Genomic DNA, 22,021 nt, shown 5'->3' with positions numbered 1-22,021 from the left:
GGGACTGTCAAAGTTGCCAAAAGGCATAGGGGTGGAATTTGTCAAATATGTTCAGGAGAGTTTTTCAGCTTGCACTTTACACCCCTGAGATTCTTCCTCTGACACAGGCTGCTAGGTTGTGCCAACTGCTGAACATGAAAATGAAGTCAAAGCAAACTGCAAGGTGCTTCTGGACACCAGAGTACAATTTTTGGAGGTCTGATGCTGTTTGACACAAAGATTTGATACTGCACGGTTCTCGTTGCAGCAGCATTCAGTTGCTGTGGTAAGACTGAAAATTGGTGCCAGGAGCCAGGGAAGTAAAAGATAGCCCGCCAAGCAGTGCTCGCCATGAAAATAGTTTGTATTTCAGATTCCACAAGGATGAAGATATCATATGAGTTTCCCCGATGCAAATGATTTACCATCAGGAAAATCTTCCAATGATTCATAACAATTTGAACATTGCCAGAATAGGAATTTGTCTATTTGAAAGGAGATCTTGTACGTGTAGGAGTGCCCTCAAGAACTGCCTCCATTTGCAGAAGCCAAGCAACACTTGTAAAATCCTTTGCCCAAAATGCCACTGGGTCATTATTGAAATTTGAGTATATGAACTGATCCATGAATTTAATTAGCCACTGCTCCAAAGATGCATTGTGCATTAAATCAACAAAGATTGCAGAAATCTGCTGTAGCCATTGGAAACATCCTGTTGTAAGGAAGTTCAAGACTGCTTAATTGTCATATGTACCGTGACCGGAACAATTAAATTCTAACGCTGCAGCTTTACTGGCACATTAAATGAACCTCCCAATATTTCATTTTACAAATTCATAATTTTGATGTCCAAAATTCAGAATATGGCACTTAATGCAACTTTTCAGCAAAAAAAGTATGCGCGCCAAATGCGCATACGCGTTGCGCTACATTCATGTGTGAAAAACTACTATTATTTCCAACAGTCTGTAGTTCTTGGACTACATGTACAATGTCAGGCCTATCATGAGTATATTCTCCTATTTATAGAAAGGTTATTGAACAGAGATACTTTTTGCAACCCAAATTTTTTCTTTTCGTTTTGTTTTTTCTATTTTGCTTTTTCCTTGCACATCCCAATTCTCATCGTATTGAATAAAAGAACAATGGTCATAAAATGTATGACTAAGTTATGAAGAAAGAGTTGATTTATGTGACTCGACTAAGCATATGGAAGTACTTGTTGAAGTAAATTCGCACATTAATTGATAATCAGCCCAAAAAGGTGGTATTGGCTTTTTCTGCTGTTTTATATTTTAACCTTATCTTGAGTAATTATTATAGTTATATAATCTTACACTTAAATTTAATATTTACTCATTACAGTTCCACCACTGATTTTCTGGCACTCTTGGTTCCAGAGCTTTGCTGGTTGATCCAGCTGGTCAAGGAAATCGGCTATGGGGATAGATGTGCTGGCTCCAGCTGGGCTAGAGTTCCAGAGCCCCGGCCGCAGGTTGCAAATTCAACCCACCAAATGGCCATGGAAGTCCCGATGAGGTCGACATTGGCTGCCTTGCCCAGCCTAGATGCCACATTTTCGGGGAGACTTCCAGGGCGGGGGGGATTTTTCAAGGAACCCCTAGCGACCTCTAGCGGCCGAATTGAACAATTGGCCATGGAAGTCCCAATGAAGTTGAGATTGGCTGCCTTGCCCAGCCTAGGTGCCATATTTTCGGGGAGACTTCCAGGGCGCGGGGGATTTCTCGCGGAACCCCTAGCGACCTCTAGCGCTGAATAGACAAATTGCAATTACCGACTGTTTTACAGAAAAATGGGAGGCGAAATCGGAATGGGGGAAACGAAATAAGAAAGCGGAAACTTTCCGCCAAATTCAGTAGGGTTGGGTGGGGTGCCAATCCAACAACTAAATATATAATTAACTATCATACATTCTAGGTAAACCAGACCATGATAGTGCAACCCAAAGTATGTAGTGCAACCTTAGTAGTGCAGATGTCTACTGCAGTCCGGTGCTGAGGTTGTGTTATAGTTAGGGTTGTGCAGGGTGGTTCAAGAGCCTGATGGTTGATGGGAAGAAGCTGGAGATAATGGTTCTCAAACTCCTCAACCCTCTTCGCAATGGTAGCAGCAAGATGAGAGCTTGGCAGGTGGGTGTGTGTTTATGATGTTAGCTGCCTTGCAGGTACAGCAGGCAGTGAAGAAAGCAAATGGCATGTTGGCTTTCATCACGAGAGGATTTGAGCAAGGAGGCCCTACAGCAGTTGTACAGGGCCCTGGTGAGATCACACCTGGAGTATTGTGTGCAGTTTTGGTCTCCTAATTTGAGGAAGGACATTCTTGCTATTGAGGAAGTGCAGTTTAGGTTCACCAGCTTAATTCCCGGGATAGCGGATGATGAAAGAATGGATCGACTGGGCTTATATACACTGGAATTTAGAAGGATGAGAGGGGATCTTATAGAAACATATAGAATTCTTAAGGGATTGGACAGGCTAGATGCAGGAAAAATGTTCCTGATGTTGGAGGAGTCCAGAACCAGGGGTCACAGTTGAAGAATAAGGGGTAGGCCATTTAGGACTGAGATGAGGAAAAACTTTTTCACCCAGTGAGTTGCGAATCCGTGGAATTTTCTGCCACAGAAGGCAGTGGAGACCAATTCACTGGATGTTTTCAAGAGAGTTATATAGAACTCTTCGGGCTAACGGAATCAAGGAATATGGGGAGAAAGCAGGAACGGGGTACTGATTTTAGATGATCAGCCACGATCATATTGAATGGTGGTGCTGGCTCGAAGGGCCGAATGGCCTACCCCCGCACCTATTTTCCATGTTTCTATGTTTCCTAAGGCAGCACTTAAATACCCATGATGGACTGACAATTTTCTCCATGTTATGCAGCCTTTTGTTCTTGAGCATTTGAATGACGGATCCATGCTATGGTACAACCAGCCAGTATGCTCTCCACCATCGAAGTTCAAGAGTGTATTTGGCGATCTGCCGAATCTCCTTAAACTTCTGTGGAAGTAGAGGTGCTGATGAGCTCCCTTTGTAATTGTATCATTGTGCTAGGCTCAGGAGAAACCGTTAGAGATAAGTTAGAGCCCAAGAACTTGAAAATGTTGATTCTCTCCACTGCCATCCTGTTGATAAAGGTAGGTGCATGGTCTTTTCTTCCTGAAGTTGAAGTCAAAGCAACTTTGAATACTATGGAGAGAGCTGTCCAGTCATGAATCTACTATCTTCCATCAGCATCTCACATAGCCTAGGCTTATAAAAAACATGAATGTACAAATACATTATTCAGGTATTGTATATATTGTCAGACCGGTCTAAGTAGGATGTGCTGTCTCTGAAAAATACATAAGAGTTGACTGTTTGCAAGTGAGTATATTTGTCTCCTGCCCAGACATACTTAATGTGCGAGTCATTGCCTTCCCAAAGCCTCTAATAATGGATTTCTGATGGTGGTGTAACCACAATGCCTTTCATTGCAAGGATATCTCAACTACTGAATGATCAATTAGGTATAATCTGCTGCATCTGAATCTGTGGCTTTTGGAATGTGGGCAGTCAGAAGTAAAGCTGAGCAGTCATGTTTCCTGATCTCACTACATTATCCATTTAAATGGCCATTACAGCATGAGGTGTTCTTAATTGTACTGTGAGAATTCTATGAAAGTTGAAGGTAGCCCACAAAAGTTTCCATTTATGTCAGTAGGTGGGTGGGCAATAATCTACCAAATGGAATACAATATCAATGTGAAATTGCTCATTTTGGTGGGCAAATATGCGAATTGAAGTGATATTCAGATCAGCTGGGATCATATTAAATAGTGGAACAGGCTGAAGGGGCTGGCGGCTATTCTTGCTTCTAATTCACATGCCTGTGCTCAGAGGAAACAGGAGATGCATTAATAATGATGCCATTAGGTGCAGAGCTTGTGTTACAAATCCATCAGAGGCGCAAAGCTAAATTGCATAAGGAAGTGCCCTGGCCATCGTTGTTTAATCTTTGTACAAAAAAGATACTGATAAATCATGAGAAGATGATTCATCGTTGACAACATGCTGTTACTGAAAAGTTCAATTGTCGGTGAAGGGCAATTCCGTAAAAATAGAACATATTGAGTTTAAGAACAACTGACAGAACTCACCTTGAAAATGAGTTATCAAATATCAGCAAATACTGCCCTGGATTTCTGGCCTTCATTTGGCCTTGTATCGTTTCCTTATGAGAGTTACAGCGTGTTAAAGGAATTAAAACCTGCATGAAAGCAAAACAATAAAACAAACATGTCAGAAAGAAAGACATTCGTACTTTGGAAAACAATTTGACTCCGAAGAAATAGTTGTTACGTCCTCAAATGTTTAAATGCAATTTTTTTTTGTCATACATAGTGCTTGTTAGAGTGCTTGTTGAGTAACAATCTGGGATAAAAATTGCTTGCTTCATGGCGTGATATAACACAGAAACAAGTCTTTCAGTCCACCTTGTCCATGCTTTCCATCACCCATAATTTTTCACTAATCCTAACCTGATATATTTTAACCTCCCCACATAAAGATGAAGATGCTGTAAACCTAACCATAAGCATAAGAAAGTTGCACCAAATGATTTCCCCAACATGAATAAATATAATGTTTTTATTTTGTCAGAAATCACCCCTCCTCCATAATAATTGGTATATCCTAAATCATTTAAAAAATATTGCTACAAGTAGTTAAAAGGTTGCAACTACCATTCAAGTATATTCAAATTGTAAAAAAGAATCACAGCAATCTGCAATAAAAGAGGAATTTAGGGAACACTTTCTGGTAACACATTGAAGTTATGGAGTGCTGCCGTGTCTAGGACTCAGGGGACACTTTGTTGAATAGAGTCATCCAAAGTACCATGCAGCAGATGTAAGGTGATTATATTTTGCTATGCACAGAGAGTGGCATTACGTATGGTTTAAGATGGCACTTTCTACCTATCATTGGTAAATAATTGTCATCCCCTTGTTTATCAAGGATCTACAGTGCCCTCCATAATGTTTGGGACAAAGACCCATCATTTATTTATTTGCCTCTGTACTCCACAATTTGAGATTTGTAATAGAAAAAAAATCACATGTGGTTAAAGTGCACATTGTCAGATTTTAATAAAGGCCATTTTTATACATTTTGGTTTCACCATGGAGAAATTACAGCAGTGCTTATACATAGTCCCCCCCATTTCAGGGCACCATAATGTTTGGGACACAGCAATATCATGTAAGTGAAACTAGTCATGTTTAGTATTTTGTTGCATATCCTTTGCATGCAATGACTGCTTGAAGTCTGTGATTTATGGACATCACCAGTTGCTAGATGTCTTCTCTGGTGATGCTCTGCCAGGCCTGTATTGCAGCCATCTTTAGCTTATGCTTGTTTTGGGGGCTAGTCCCCTTCAGTTTTCTCATCAGCATATACAAGGCATGCTCACTCAATTGGGTTCAGATCGGGAGATTGACTTGGCCACTCAAGAATTGACCATTTTTTAGCTTTGAAAAACTCCTTTGTTGCTTTAGCAGTATGTTTGGGATCATTGTCTTGCTGTAGAATGAACCGCCGGCCAATGAGTTTTGAGGCATTTGTTTGAACTTGAGCAGATAGGATGTGTCTATACACTTCAGAATTCATTATGCTACTACCATCAGCAGTTGTATCATCAATGACGATAAGTGAGCCAGTACCTTCAGAAGCCATACATGCCCAGGCCATAACACCCCCACCACCATGTTTCACAGATGAGGTGATATGCTTCGGATCTTGGGCAGTTCCTTCTCTCCTCCATACTTTGCTCTTGCCATCACTCTGATATAAGTTAATCTTCATCTCATCTGTCCAAAAGACCTTTTTCCAGAACTGTGGTTGCTCTTTTAAGTACTTCTTGGCAAACTTACCTGGCCATCCTATTTTTGCGGCTAACCAGTGGTTTGCATCTTGCAGTGTGGCCGTATTTCTGTTCATGAAGTCTTCTGCGGACAGTGATCATTGACAAATCCACACCTGACTCCTGAAGAGTGTTTCTGATCTGTCGGACAGGTGTTTGGGGATTTTTCTGTATTATAGAGAGAATTCTTCTGTCATCAGCTGTGGAGGTCCTCCTTGGCCTGCAAGTCCCTTTGCGATGAATAAACTCACCAGTGTTCTCTTTCTTCTTAATGATTTTTCAAACAGTTGATTTTGGTAAGCCTAAGGTCTGGCTGATGTCTCTAACAGTTATATTCTTGTTCCTCAGTCTCAAAATGGCTTCTTTGACTTTCATTGGCACAACTTTGGTCCTCATGTTGATAACCGTTGGCTGAGGAACTTAACTGTTTCTTTGCTCGTTTCGAGGTGAAAGCTACAGTGGCAGACATTACACCCTCTCCAGCACCTGAGAGCAACACCTTCACTGTGCAGGAGTATGACGTTAAGCGAGTGCTCAGAGCAGTGAATCCCAGGAAAGCTGCAGGCCCCGATGGTGTGACGGGCAGAGTGCTGAGGGAATGTGCAGACCAATTATCTGAGGTCTTCACAAAAATCTTCAACCTGTCCCTTTTAAAATCCACCATCCCTCCCTGCCTGAAGTCCGCCATAATCATCCCACTGCCGAAAAAGCCTGTCATCAGCGGTCTTAACGACTACCGTCCGGTAGCACTCACACCGGTCATCACAAAGTGCTTCGAGAGACTGGTCCTGCAGCACATCAAAGCCAGCCTCCCACCCACCTTCGACCCATACCAGTTTGCCTACAGAGCAAATAGGTCTACAGGGGATGCCATCGACACTGCTCTTCACACTGCACTGACCCACCTTGAACACCAGGGGAGCTATGTGAGGATGCTCTTTCTCGACTTCAGCTCTGCCTTTAACACGGTCATCCCGAGCAGACTGGTCACCAAACTTTCCGACCTGGGATTTTCCCTAACCATCTGCAAATGGATCAAGGACTTCCTGACCAACCGCCCCCAGACAGTCAAAATAGGCCCTCACCTCTCCTCCACCATTACACTGAGCACCGGCTCACCACAGGGCTGTGTGTTGAGCCCCATCCTTTACTCCCTCTACACTCACGACTGCGCCCCCACCCATCCCACCAACACCATCATCAAGTTCGCGGATGACACGACTGTGGTTGGACTTATCTCAGAAGGAGATGAGACAGCCTATAGGGATGAAATCCAAAGGCTGGCAGCATGGTGTTCAGTGAACAATCTGGTCCTGAACTCCTCCAAAACAAAGGAACTTATAATTGACTTTAGAAAAACCAGTGGAGATTACGACCCACTCTACATCAATGGGGTCTGCGTGGAAAGGGTACCAGCTTTCAGGTTCCTGGGTACGCACATCGCAGAGGATCTCACCTGGTCTACCAACACCATCACCACAGTAAAGAAGGCACAGCAGAGACTCCACTTCCTGAGGATCCTCAGGAAAACCAACCTGCAGGAGAAGCTCATGTTGTCCTTCTATCGCTGCTCCATCGAGAGTGTGCTGGCATACTGTATAACCACATGGTATGCCAGCTGCTCAGAAAAGGACAGGAAGGCCCTTCAGAGGGTCATCACGACGGCCCAGAAAATCATCGGCTGCTCACTGCCCTCCCTGGAGCACCTGTTCAGCCTGCGCTGCCTCAGTAGAGCAGGCAAAATAATAAAAGATCCATCCCACCCCGGCCACCGTCTGTTTGTTCATCTGCCCTCTGGTCGACGTTTCAGGTCAATCAAATCCCGAACAAACAGACTTAAGAACAGTTTTTACCCCAGGGCCATACGAGAACTGAACACTACCTGTGCACTAGGCAACACCGTTAAAAAATCTTGTACTTAATTTAATTGTATTTATGTATTTATTTGTTTTTGCATTTATTGCATATATGTTTGTACGCACCGTCAGGATTGGCTGTTTTTTAATTTCGTTGTACTCGTTGCAATGACAATAAATGAATGTTATGTTATGTTATGTTATGTTATAAACAGCAATAAAAGTTTCCAAAGGTGGTGGAAAGACTGGAGGAAAGACTAGGTGCTGAGAGCTCTCTTATACCTGCATTAAGGAGGCAATTAAACACACCTGAGCAATTACAAACAGTTATGAAGCCTTGTATCCCAAACATTATGGTGCCCTGAAATAGGGGGGACTATGTATAAACGCTGCTGTAATTTCTACATGGTGAAACCAAAATGTATAAAAAAAGGCCTTTATTAAAATCTGACAATGTGCACTTTAACCACGTGATTTTTTTCTATTACAAATCTCAAATTGTGGAGTACAGAGGCAAATAAATAAATGATGGTTCTTTGTCCAAAACATTATGGAGGGCACTATATCTAACTCTGCCTTAAAAATGACACTCTGCTTACACTTCCCTTTGAAGAAGAGGCACGGTGATGGAGATGCTGCGTCACAGCGCCAGAAACCCGCGTTTGATCCTGACCTCGAGTGCCGTCTGTGTGGAGTTTGCACGTTCTCCCTGTGACAATATGAGTTTCTTCTGGGTGCTCCAGTTTCCTCCCAAATTGCAAAAGTATGTGGATTTGTAGGTTAATTGCCGTCTGTAAAATTGCCCCTAGTCTGAAGGGAGTAGATGCAAAAGTGGAATAATACAGAACTAGCACCTGAACCTTCTTCATATTTACTATGTGTTTGTGTGTGTGTGTGTTGGGGGGGGGGGGGGGGGGGATGGTTTGACAGGCAGATGGTTGGACAAAGGCTAGAAATGAAAGGACAGAAGATTGAGATAAGAGGATGAAAAGGGAAGCTAGAGAGAATGTTGGTGGAGGGGAGGGGGATGGGGGAAAAGGTGTAAGTCCAGGTGAGGCACAGGGGAGGGAGCCGGGTGGGGTCAAGAAGGGTGTGGTGGGGGAAGAAGGGAAGGGGGGAGGGCTTGTTGTTAGCTAAACTGGAAACTTCCGACCCAAAACATCACCAATCCATATTCTCCAGAGATGCTAAGTTACTCCAGTACTTTGTTCCTTTTTTTGTAAACAAGCATCTACAGTTCCTCGTGTCTCTAAGGCACATGTAACAGATGTCTTTGTTAGATAGGGCTTCGGATATCAGAACAGTGAGGTTAATATGCAAACTCAACACAGACAGGACCCGCAGTCAGGATTGAACCTGTCTCCGGTGCTGTGAGGCAGCAGATCTACCAGCTACAGTACTCTCTGCTGCTTTTAGACATTACTTTAGACTTTAGAGACACAGAGTGGAAACAGGCCCTTCGGCCCACTGAGTTCACGCTTACCAGTAGCTATCACTCGGTACACTATCCAAGTAGTATCCTACACACTAGGGACAATTCACAATTTATGAGAGTCAATTAACCTACAAACCTGCATGTCTTTGGTGTGCGGGAGAAAACTGGAGCACCCGGACAAAACCCACAGTCACAGGGAGAACGTGCAAACTTCGGACAGACAGCACCCATGGTCAGGATCGAACCCGGGTCTGGCAGCGACTCAAGACAGCGACTCTATTGCTGAGCCACCATGTCTTCCACCAAATTCCTCTCACCAAATCTCACAATCACCCTGGAGGATGTGGATATTGTAGCAGTGGAACAACATACAGAAATAGCAAGGACTAACAAGTGATGGTGCCAGAGGAGAAGCAATGAAAGTAACAGATTTTGCATTTGAGTTATTTACAAATGAGTAGCAACTTTAATACTTTATTAAGAGATGTAGCCAAATTCTTATAATTCGGTATTCAATTATTTTAAAATCCTAATGGTTCAGCATCTGCTAATTCATTAGTCTGGATTGTGGGTCAGGGATGTATGCCTGAGCCTGGATTCGGCATGCTTGTATATTTCCTCCTCTGCTTAAACTCAATGGAGAGGAGTTCACTGGAAGATCTATTATACTGAGCAACATGATAACAAATTGAAAAAAATGTGAATGGTTATTATGAAACATAATATCCAAATTTGTTATCAGGTAATACCAAAGTTTAAGTGTGCTGAGTTTCACTGTACAAGGTTTAGTTTCTGTTTTACATCAAGCAATGCTAATCATTGTAAGCATGCAAATTCCATTCATGCTGCTTTATTGATTCAGCCTGCTAGATGGAAACTTGGAGATCTTAAGGTATCTTGTCCTAAATTCAAATAAAGCCTAAACACCAACAATTTTAATCATTCATCTAGATCACGATTCTGTGTTTTATTTTACCTGGTTTTGGCACAACAATCACAACTAGTGGGAGGTTTATTAAATGACTAATGAATAAACATCGCTCATTATAATCTCATAGATTCCGCTATAATTTTTGTCTTAACAGACCAGAACTGCACATCCTCCTTATCTTGGTAAATGTCCAGTAAGCTATCTTCAAGGAATATCTTACTGCTGTCATGGTGACTTGTCTGCAATGAAGCACTTCATGCTTGAAGTTGCCAAAATCACGATGAATACCCAACTCATTGATCACATGTCACCAGAACTGGACAGTGGAAAAACCCAAGATGAAAAGAAACTTCAGTACCAGTTTCAGCAGTAATTATAAATCCCAATCATTAGAGAGAAATATTTAATAATCATCCAAACAACAAAAGTCAAGTTATGGTAGTCCATGGGAAACATCAACATAAGAAAAGGTCAATGTGAGGATAAGCCACGCAAAATAATTCAGGGAAAGGGCGATTACTAAATACTAAATAGAGCATAAGGATATTTTGGAGAGACCATTTTGAGAGGGGCTGCTATGAGGAGGAAGTGCTGCTGAAAATTCTGATGGTGAAGAGTGTGAGCAGTAATAAGATAAAACAAGGTCATGTGTTTAAGGTTTACTTCTCCTTAAATACACTGGATTTATTTTTCAGTGGAACATTAATGGCAGTCAGTGGAGTGGTGTGCTCCTCCTGTCAGATGTGGGAAATCAGAGTAACAGTCAGTGATCCTGACAACTATCTCTGCAGGAAGCATGTCCAGCTCCTCTCAGACAGCGTGGATCAGTTGGACCAGCAATAGGGCCCACACTGCGGAACAGACAGGAGGCAGAAAGGGTTGTAGACAGTAATTATAGAAAGGTGACCGCATCATAGATTCAGTCAGATAGATGGGTGACTGCCAGGAGAGGCAGGCAGGTGGTGCAGAGTTCTGTGCCTATTTCCCTTCAAACACGTATGTCGTTTTGAATACTGTTGGTGGGGACGGCCTCTCAGAGACTAATTGCAGTAGCGGACAAAATAGGCACATCACATGAACAGCAGGATGGGGCCAAGTGAAGGCAATCAATTGTGATAGGGAACCCTTGAGATAGGGGAACAGACAGGTGTTTCTGTGGGCACATGCAAAACTCCAGGTTGGAGGGTTGCCTCCCTGATGCCAGAGACAGGGATGTCTCTGAGTGGACGCAGGGCACTATGAAAGGAGAGGGTGAGCAACCAGAGATTGTCCATATTGTTATAAATAGAACATAGAGAGCACAACACAAAAACAGACCCTTCACCCCACAATTTCTGTGTCAATCATGATCCCAAGAGCATCCCTTATCTACTTGCACATAACACATATCTCTTCATTCCTTGCAAATCCATTTGCTTATCCAGAAGTCTTTTAAATGGCACTAACATATCTGCTTCAACCACAAATCCCAGTAGTGCGTTCCAGTTTCTCACTACCATCTGTGTAAGAAAAACTTGCACCGCACGTCTCCTTTAAACTTTTCCCCTCTCACATAAAGTTATGCCCTCTGGTATTTGATTTCTCCATCCTGTGAAAAAGATTCTGACTGTCTACCCTATCTATGCCGTCATAATTTTATATAATTCTTTTAGGTTGGCCCACAACCTCTGGTGTTTTAGAGAAATTATGATCATGTTGGGAGGAAGGGCGGTGAATTTCTACCAAGAGAATTTGGTGAGAATTAAGTAGTGGGTTAAAAAACAAGACCTCGACAGTTGTAATCTCAAAATGACTTTGCCTTGCCATGGGCTATAGAGACAAAAAATAGAAAGATCATGCAGTTTAATTTGTGGCTAAGGAACCGGTGCAGAAGGGAGGGCTTCAGATATTTGGATCACTGGGGTCACTTCCAGAGCAGGTGCAACCTGCATAAGAGGGACATGCTGCATCTGAACTGGAGGGAACCAATATCCACACAGGGACATTCACGAGTGCTACTCAAGAGGGTTTAAACTAAACCGGCAAAGGGATGGAAACCAGAGGAAGGAGTGCATGGAAGATTATGCAAGGGTGCAAGGAGGATTATGAGTAAAGCAGATGGATTTAAAACCTTAATCAGTGTTTAAGTGAATCAGTGAATGGAACTGCAGTGTTATGGCTTGTACAGAGACTTGGTTGCAAGATGGAGAGGTAGCTCAATGTTTCAAAGTTCCATGTTTTTGATAGAGGGAGAGGTAAAAGAGGTGGAGGAGTTGCATTACTAATCGGGGAGAATTTCACGGATAAACTCAGACAGGACACACTGAATGGTTAATCTGCAGAGACAATATGGGTAGAGCTCAAATATAAGAAAAGTCCAATCACTGATAGGATTATACTGTAGATATTCCAATAACGGCGGGAGATAGGGGATCAAGTCATGGTAAGATGATGAAGCAACAGGATTCTCGTACTGAATGTCTTTAACTACCCTAATATGGCCTTGTACTCCCGAGTGTAACAGTGGATAAGAATTTGTTAGAGGCATCCAAAAGAGTTTCTTGTAACAGTGAAGTGGATAGTTCAACTAGAGGAGGGATCATACTGGACCTTGTATTGGGGAACTAGCCTTGTGTTTTTGTGTGAAGCATTTTGGGATCAGTGATCACAGCCTCTTAAATTTTAAGATAAATCGGGACTTTGGGAGAAAGTACTAAATTGGGGGAGGCACAGTTGCCATATCTAGGGTATGGCAGGTATGGCACGTGCCCTGGGTGCTACTTGAAGGGTGGCGTCACACAGCAGTTTCTATTAAAGTCAGACAAGCCATCCTCAGATTGTGAAAAAAGAATTTTCTTCAGATGTATGATCTGTCTTTGATTATCATGAGTGAGAAGCACTAGGATGGCTAGATAACTTCCTTCAATTTAGTGGAATGCCTTCAACTTGTACAATTGTACAATCATTCAAACTAATAAGTCATGCCTGTTGCAGACTACAAAACTACCAAAGCTAGAAGCATATTACGGTGTTTCTGATTCCGACTCAATCTCTAAAAGTGATCGGCGTACTGATTCCAAAAACCAGTTCCTGGCTGATTCCATTAGACCAGCCTCCTTTTCATCTACTATCTAATCCCGCATTCCGCTACCACATGACTTCACTCTCCATTTCGGCCTGAGTCCACTCAGCGCAATTATCCGATCCCATTATCTCTTCTAGCATTATGTGCAAACGGATACCACAGTACAAAAGAGTCAGAAACCATCTCAACTCCGACCCGATCCCCGTTCCCTCAAGGTCTTGCTACGCTCTTCTGTGCCATGTCACATCATTTCCCGCGGTTCAGCCCAGTTTTCTTTTGCCATTTGCTAATGTGACCAAATTCCTCTCTCCTTTGCCGCCTGTTGACACTTCTCGCCCACCTATCGTCATTTCCTCTATCACATGTTTTCATTCTCCTATGCTCCAATTTGACTACGGAGCATGATCTCTGCCGGGCTTCCCAGCCTCTGTGCACTTCCTCCACCACTTTTAGGTTTAGGTTTAGGTTTGCTCTTGTCACGGGGGACAGGAAAAACTCTTTCTCATGCTATCCAATCAGATCGGGAAATACTGTACATAAATCTAATCAAGGCAAGCTCAACTACCATAGGTTGGGCAAAGGGGAAGATACAAAGTGCAGAATATAGTTCCCAACATTGTAGTGTATCGTTTGCATAGACAGTGAAATGTCCGCAATGGGGTAGAGGTGAATCGGACATTACCCTAGTTTATGGAAAGACGGCTGGCAACAGGGGCACAATTTCAGTGCTTGCCATAGGTGTTATTTTCCGTGGATACGCCCCTGGGGAGGCAAATTGCAATGTTATTAGGCAGGAGCTAGAGAGAGTATATTCGGAGCAGATGCTACAGAGCAAGTCCACATCCAACATGTGGGAGACACAAGGAACTGTAAATGCTGGAATTTTGAGCAAAACACAAGTTGCTGTAAGAACTCTGCAGGAGGCAGCTTCAGTGGACAGAATGTACTGACGATGTTTTGAGCCGGGACCCTGCCTCAGGACTGTTCAAGCAGCCCAACAGTCCAGGGTTTTCAATGTTTCAGATACGATAGAGAGGGAAGTAAAAGCTGTGAAGGAGTTGTGTTACTTAAGGTGGGAGAATGGCATAAATACACTCTGAGAGGACATACTGGAGGATTTATCCACTGAGGCAATAGGGATAGAGATCACAAATAAGAAAAATGTAATCACTCTGATCGGATTATACACAGCGTGGAAACATGCCCTTCAGCCCACCTGGTCCAAGCCGACCTGCAATTCTATCCTACACACTGGGGACAATTTATAGAAGCCAATTAATCTGACAAACCCACACATCTTTGGAATGTGGGAGGAAACCCAAGTACCTGGAGAAAACTCATGTGGTCACAGGGAGAACTTACAAACTTCGTACAGGCAGCACCCGTAGACAGGATTGAACCCGCGTTTCTGGCGCTGTAAGGCAGCAGCTCTACCGCTGCGCCACTGTGCCGCCCCAATTACTGATGATGATTATAATATAAAATTAGGTCTATAAAATCTATTTTTCACATTATGTATTTAATTCTCAAGCTAAATTCAATCTTAGAAACGTACCTCAAATTTAGCAAAGTAACAATTTAAGAAACAATGCCATGTAACAGTGCAAATCCCTTACCTTGCATTGTTGGTATGACGTTTCTTCGGACTCTTGATACACAACACTAAATGATATGCTTTTTGGATCAGAAGAAAAGACCCAGCTAATGGTCAACCCACATTCTTCAACTGTAATAGGGATAAGACTGTAGCAACTGGATTTAATAAAAAGCTCTCGAATATTATTTCCAAACTGTCGAATCGCATCCACTGTTAGGGGTATTTTGAGCCTGAAATGGAAAAGAAAACAAGTAAGGTTTGAACAACAGCTTGCATTTATACGGACCTGCTGATGTAGTAAGGCATTGCCAGGTGCTGAATTGAAGTACTGAGTACTCATTAGTACTGAGTTACGCAAGGAGATGTTAGGACAGATGTACTGAACTTTGATCAAAGTGGTTGGGTTTTCAGGAGCAGTCATACAACACGGAATCACGCCTTTGGCCCAATGTCCAGTCAGACCCCGTGTAAGCTGCATTTGGCCCATATCCCTCTAAACGTTTCCTATCTATGAACCTGTCTGCGTGTCTTTTAAATGCTATTTATAGGACCCACACCGGCCAACATGTTCCAACTACACTAGTCCCACCTGCCCGTGTTTGGTCCATATCCATCCAAACCTGTTCTATCCATGTCTAACTGTTTCTTAAATGTTGGGATAGTCCCTGCCTCAACTACCTCCTCTGGCAGCTTATTTCATACACCCACCACCCTTTGTGTGAAAAGGTAACCCCTCAGAGTCCTATTAAATCTTTTCCCCTTCACCTGAAACCTCTGTCATTGATTCACCTACTCTGGGCAAGAGACTTGGTGCATCTACCCGATCTATTCCTCTCATGATTTTATACACCTCAATAAGATCACCCCTCATCCTCCTGCGCTCCAAGGAATAGAGTCCCAGCCTACTCAACCTCTCCCTATAGCTCACACCCTCAAGACCTGACAACATCTTTGTAAATCTTCTCTGTATCATTTCCAGCTTGACAACATCTTTCCTAATACACGGTGCCCAGAACTGAACACAATACTCTCAAAGTGGCCTCACCAATGCCTTATACAACTGTAACATGATCTCCCAACTTCTATACTCAATACTCTGACTGAAGAAGGCCAATGTGCCAAAAGCCTTTTTGACCAATCTATCTACCTGCGACTCCACCTTCAAGGAACCATGCACCTGCACTCCTCGATCCCTCTGCTCTACAACACTCCCCAGAGCCCTACCATTCACTGTGTAGGGCCTGCCCAGGTTGGATTTCCCAAAATGCAAAACCTCTCAGAGTGTGGGTAGGTGAGATAGAGGTGGTGGTTAAAGAGGAGGGGGGAGGGGTGGAGGGGGAGGTTGCTTTATTGATTAAGGAGACCATCAAGGCAGTAGTTTGAGATGGGATTGCTGAATGATCGTCCAGTGAAGCTATATGGGTGGAGCTGAGAAATGAAAAGGGAATGATCACCCTCATGGGATTGTACTATAGGCCCTCAAATAATCAACGGTAAGTAGAGGAGCAAATATATCTGGAGAATGCAGATAGCTGCAAAGACTAATAGGGGTGTCATGGCAAGGGATTTTAACTTGGTATTGGTTAATTATTGTCATGTAGACCAAGATGGATAGTTCTATGACGATGACTCTATTGACAATTGTCAGAGACATCAAATATTCTTCTTCTTCAGACAGAAGGGTCTCGACCCAAAACGTCACCCATTCCTTCTCTGCAGAGATGCTGCGTGTCCCGCTGAATTACTCCAGCATTTTGTGTCTATCTTCAATTTAAACCAGCATCTGCAGTTCTTTCCTACATATCAAATATTATTTTCAGCTTATTAATAGATGTAATTTGTTTATTGGTGCAAAACATTCTGCTTTGCACATTTTCAGACTTTGTCATAGGGTACGGAATCAAGAATTAAAGGTTATAGGTTTAAGATGAGTGGGGAAAGATTTAATAGAAACCCGAGCGGCATTTTTTTTCACACAGAGGGTGGTGGGTATATGGAATGAGCTGCCAGACGAACTAGTTGAGGCAGGTACTATAACAACACTTCAAAGTCATTTGGTCAGGTACATGGGTAGGAAAGGTTTAGAGGGATATGGACTAAATGAGGGCTAATGAGACTGGCCTAGATGGGTGATCTCGGTCGGCATGGACGAGTTGCGCCAATGGGGCCATTTCAGTGCTGTATGATTCTGTGACTCCATTTACAGAATGCCAACATTATGCACTTGCTGGGATATTGATCTGCTATTTACACAGTTACGTGTGTCTCTATCTAGTTATTCACATTCGCACCAAGATTTGTGAGGGCTTCGGAAAAGATGGACTCCTCAACCACGTATTCATCTGAACTATCTTTCTGTGAAATAAGAAACTGCAGATGCTGGTTGACACCGAAGATATATAAAAAATGCTGGAGTAACTCAGCGGGTCAGGCAGCAGCTCTGGAGAAAGGGAACAGGTGACCTTTTGGGTCAGAACCCTTTTCCAGACTAACCTTCTGTTCCTTTCCTCACTAGCATGTGGCACTGGGATTGATCCAGAGATTACCACAGTTTAGGTCCTACTTTTTAACCCTATAAAAACTCCCTATATTAATCCCAGAGGACCTTGTTCCTCTTCCTACCTCTGTCATTGGTACCAATGTGCACAACTGCCTCTGGCTACTCAACCTCCCCATTGAGAATGTTCTGCAACCACTCTGAGACATTCTAGACCCTGGCACCAGGGAGGCACACACCATCGTGATATGTGAAAGTTTCATCATTGATTGCAGGAATCTGCTATTCCAGATTTACAAACTTGCACAGTCGACTTTGTAAGTGGTCATTTCAAAATATATAATGAAGAAAGCCAAAATTAAATGTGCACTCACGAACATTTCTTGTAATATTAGTCAATCTCATGAAGCCTTACGCAATATAGTAGATTAAATTATAATAGATGCTATAATTGATGGAGATAGTTTCGAAGGAAATTGATTTCAGTGAAATTCCACAAACCCAAGAAACCTTTTACAATATTAATAAGTTTTATCACGTCAGAAGATCAATTAAGTTAAGAGAATTATCAAATAGATATTGGGCTGCGGTTATGCAGCACATCTCACCTTTCACTCTATTATTCCACTCACCATGTACTGACCCAGGAGGCTACGACCACTTCTAATATCTGGTCCCTTATATGGCAAAGCCCCAAATCTCATTAAAAAAATAACTTTAGCTACATTTTTTTGATTTTATATGTTTTTAATCATTGGAGATCTAGACTCCGCTTTGAGCCTGCTAATTTCATAGGATAGTCTTGGAACTGAGGCCTCACAATCCTTTGGAGATGCAAAAAAATAACCAGTGCAGATGTTGGTCTAATGCAAAGGGAAGCAGTTCAAGACCATTTATACTGTACATTGTATTTCAACAGTTCATGAACTGAAAGACTGTGAGGTTAGAGTAATTAGTGGGATGGGGAGATATCATTGAGAATCACAATGATAAGTGAGTGAAAGCTCTGAGTCAGTCAAGTAAACTGAAGACAAAGGCTGAGTAGATTATGGAACTGCAACAAACGGAATAGGCACTGCTGAGGATCCGGACATGAAGCTATGACAGAAGTTCAAGGTTAATTAATGTACATTTGTGCAGTTTCTTGTGTCTTCCAACATGAAATTCTTTTTCCAATTTTGTTCATTTTCCCTGCTCTCTATGTGGTCTCTTCCACGTTAAGGAAATTTAAAGAGATTGGATGAGGAGTTTGAGAAATACTTTATTTTAAACATCAAGCATTATCTCAAGCTTCTTACTGTCTTTTATTTCAATTCTTCACCCCCCACTGCCCTGTTGACCTCTCTGTCTCCAACCCATTCCTACAAATCTCAATGTCAGTTTGAAGAATAATCTAGATTTTTAGATTTTCAACAATGAATCAAATGGTTTCAGGGACATTTATCAGTATTTACACTTCACGGTTTCAGTATTCAGCTTTTTCTTTGGTAATTTAAGATAATTGATCTGGTTTTCCCATTTATACCTCCTCCAAACTGACCTTTTCTTATTCACTGATCCCTCTACCACCTTTTCTTCTCCCTGTGGGGGTCACCTCTTTTGCCATTTAATCTCTCTTGCCTTCAGCCATATTGCAAATAAACCCTTGTGTTCTCATGCCTCCCAACCTTCTCTGCATCTTTAAATTAATTAAATTAATTTTTTTTCCCAATTCTGAAGAAAGGTCAGGAACCAAGGAGGGCAAAGGGGTTGACAGTATCAGAACATTTATATGCTCATTTGCTGACTACTCAGAGAGAAAAAATGAAGATTTTTTAATTGGATATTAAACATTTTTTTTCAGGTAGGGGCTAACCAGATGTGTTGCAATAATCTTTTCTGGGTCCCGGAAATTTCTATCTTCCAATTTACCTAGAAAGCTTCAAAATTATACTCACGCTATTTCACCACTTTTTAACAAATTAATCTCTGCGTCTTGCATAGGTTGACTGGATTCATCTTCCGTTGGCATTCTTGGACCCTCTACTGATGGTATATCACTTGCTGGACTTCTGAAAAAGTAAGTTCATATCTTTAGATGTACAATATCTTTAGTCGTGTGAATATATATATATATATTTTAAAATTCAATTATTTGTAAAAATTAATCCTGATAATTGATAAATTAGAGTTCTTTATTTTATACATTATGATTGTTGCCACAATTCTGACCTCTACTCATATGAAACAATTGGAAATGTTTATTTGGTTACAAAACCTTTTCATGAAAATTAAGTGCACGATGCATCAAAAAGTGTTCTACTTGTTGCAAACAGTCCAATTTTGTGTGGCACTAATAGTGCCAAATTGGGTATATCAAATAGAAAATGGCAAAAAAAAACCAGCTCAATCACCATATTGATCAATGGTGATTATATTTATTCACAAAATGCTGGAGTAACTCAGCAGGTCAGGCAGCATCTCAGGAGAGAAGGAATGGGCGACGTTTCGGGTCGAGACCCTTCTTCAGACTGATTATATATATTCTTGGAGCTTCGTCACTAAGTCAACCGAATTTGCACTCACAAGTTGTTCTGACTTTGGAGTAGAAGTCCTTCAAGGTACATAAACAAAATCATGGATACAGGTTTTATAGTAACGTGAAATTCAATATGAGAACCTTTATATGTAATTTATGTGCAAATTATATAATTTATTTTGCCATGTTTGTCTGTCTATGTGCCTATGATGCTGGCTCAAGCAAGATTTTTCAATATTCCTAAACATACTTGAGCATATGACAATAAACTCAACTTGACTCCAAAGACGTACAGGTATGTAGGCTAATTGGCTGGGTAAAAATGTTATTAAAAAAAAAAAAAAATTGTCCCTAGTGGGTGTAGGATAGTGTTAATGTACGGGGATCGCTGGGCGGCACGGACTTGGTGGGCCGAAAAGGCCTGTTTCCGGCTGTATATATATGATATGATGATATGACTGCAGAATTGAACTTGTGATTATCGACTGAACCTAATGATAAAGAGATACATTAGCGACACATGCGTGGCATAATGCCTACTTTTTTTGATACTTTTAGCTCATAATAAGTTTTTATTTATTTTTAAGAATTGAATGCATTTCATCGGGGGATTAAGCACCTATTTTGTGCTCAATAGATACATAGCCAATAGGTGCAGGAGTAGGCCATTCGGCCCTTCGAGCCAGCACTACCATTCAATGTGATCATGGCTGATCTGATCATCCACAATCAGTATCCCGTTCCTGCCTTCTCCCCATATCCCTTGAATCTGCTACCCCTAAGAGCTCTAACTCTCTTTTGAATGCATCTAGTGAATCGGCCTCCACTGCCTTCTGTGGCAGAGAATTCCACAAATTCACAACTATCTGTGTGAAAAAGATTTTCCTCATCTCAGTTCTAAATAGCCTACCCTTTATTCTTAAAGCATGGTCCCTGGTTCTGGACTCTCCCAACATCGGGAACATGTTTCCTGCAAACATTTGCCATTCAATTTTAGGTCCATTATTACACTCTCCACCACAGATGTATTCAGCACACTTGAAACAGACAGCTATATCCAAAGAAGTGGTCCTGAGAGCTGTCTCTGGGAGATAGCTTTTAAGGATAAAAATAAATTTACTCATTCCTTTGTTGAAACAATTTTCAGTAAATTCAACCATGAATTGACTTGTCAGAAGCACCATCAAAATTAAAAAAATAAATTATATACATGTATAACTTTCACACTACTTGTGGAGATATATTTTTAACATTCCCTTTCTGAAACCACCTCTCAGCTGCTTTCCACTCCACAGTTGCTCCGTTGCCCTGTAACTATTTTAGTCTGTATTCAGTTTCTGTTTCTCTCATGTTTTGTATTTTCACTGTTGCTGCTATCAATAAGTATGTGTGTACCACCTCTCTTCCAATTAGTTTATGTGGCACATACATTCAGGGATATCTCAATCGCTGCACGTGCGAGCGCGTGCACGTGAGTGATTTGGGGAGTGTAGGTGGAAACAAGCTGTTTGACTGGCTGTGGGGTACAGTTCAGTTCAGAGAAAATTGAAGAAAGCTGCATAAGATCAGAGGCCAAAGAAGATTAGGCAATCTGGGCAGGATGAAGGTTTGAGATTTTAAAAAAATACTACTCTGGTGTGGCAGCACTCAATCTTGAGGGAGGTAAAGTCTTGTGTTGGGCACAATATAAGTTAGGTCACTTTGTGAACTAAGGCTCACAGAGCCATAGTTACAGAACTCAGCACCATTCTGGGAGAATTTGGCAGCAGTGTTCTGTGCTCAGGGGGAGCTGAGGTTCTGCCAATGCACTTTTGGACCTGGAGTGACTCAGCATGGGACATGGTGAAGGTTAGGATATAATATTTAGGGCAAGTATTGGGGAAGTTTAGAGATAGAGTGTGGAAATGATGCTTAAGTGTTTAAAGGATAAGGCAAACAGGAAATAGACATTAAGCTGATAGAAAACATGTTAAAGAATTGGCATTCAGTAAAGTGGGATGAGCAAAAAGAGATACGAGGTAGATATATGCAACTTGACAGCCAACATTTATTTGTGTGGCGAAAAGAGGTTCTAAGCCCTCAATAAGTATCAAAGGAGCAACTCACAACTGAAGAAATAATGCATTAGCATTCTTAGGCAATTTAAAGCTGCTGAAAGTAGTATTTGACCTACTGCACCAAAAGAAACAGCAAATGAAGAAGGCAGTCTTGAAATTTCAGGTGTC

The 22,021-nt window shown here is 41.8% G+C and overlaps 1 protein-coding gene across 4 annotated transcripts in view; it reads right to left on the bottom strand.

The window, feature by feature from the left end:
• The window catches only part of fyco1a (FYVE and coiled-coil domain autophagy adaptor 1a), a 164,014-nt gene that overhangs the window by 13,754 nt on the left and 128,239 nt on the right, over window positions 1–22,021 (bottom strand). For all 4 annotated transcript variants that reach the window (XR_013548755.1, XM_078419258.1, XM_078419271.1 and 1 more), the window contains 3 exons: window positions 19,216–19,329; window positions 14,801–15,011; window positions 4,136–4,245 (listed from right to left, as the gene is read on the bottom strand). Coding sequence is in view for 3 of the 4 variants with exons in the window: in XM_078419258.1 (XP_078275384.1) it covers window positions 4,136–4,245; window positions 14,801–15,011; window positions 19,216–19,329 (435 nt within the window). In the remaining variant the exon portion in view is untranslated. The remainder of the gene's footprint in view (window positions 1–4,135; window positions 4,246–14,800; window positions 15,012–19,215; window positions 19,330–22,021) is intronic.

Source organism: Rhinoraja longicauda, chromosome 2 (genome assembly GCF_053455715.1).
Source record: "Rhinoraja longicauda isolate Sanriku21f chromosome 2, sRhiLon1.1, whole genome shotgun sequence".
Taxonomy (NCBI): Eukaryota; Metazoa; Chordata; class Chondrichthyes; order Rajiformes; family Arhynchobatidae; genus Rhinoraja; species Rhinoraja longicauda.
This window is presented reverse-complemented; position numbering and strand designations above follow the sequence as displayed.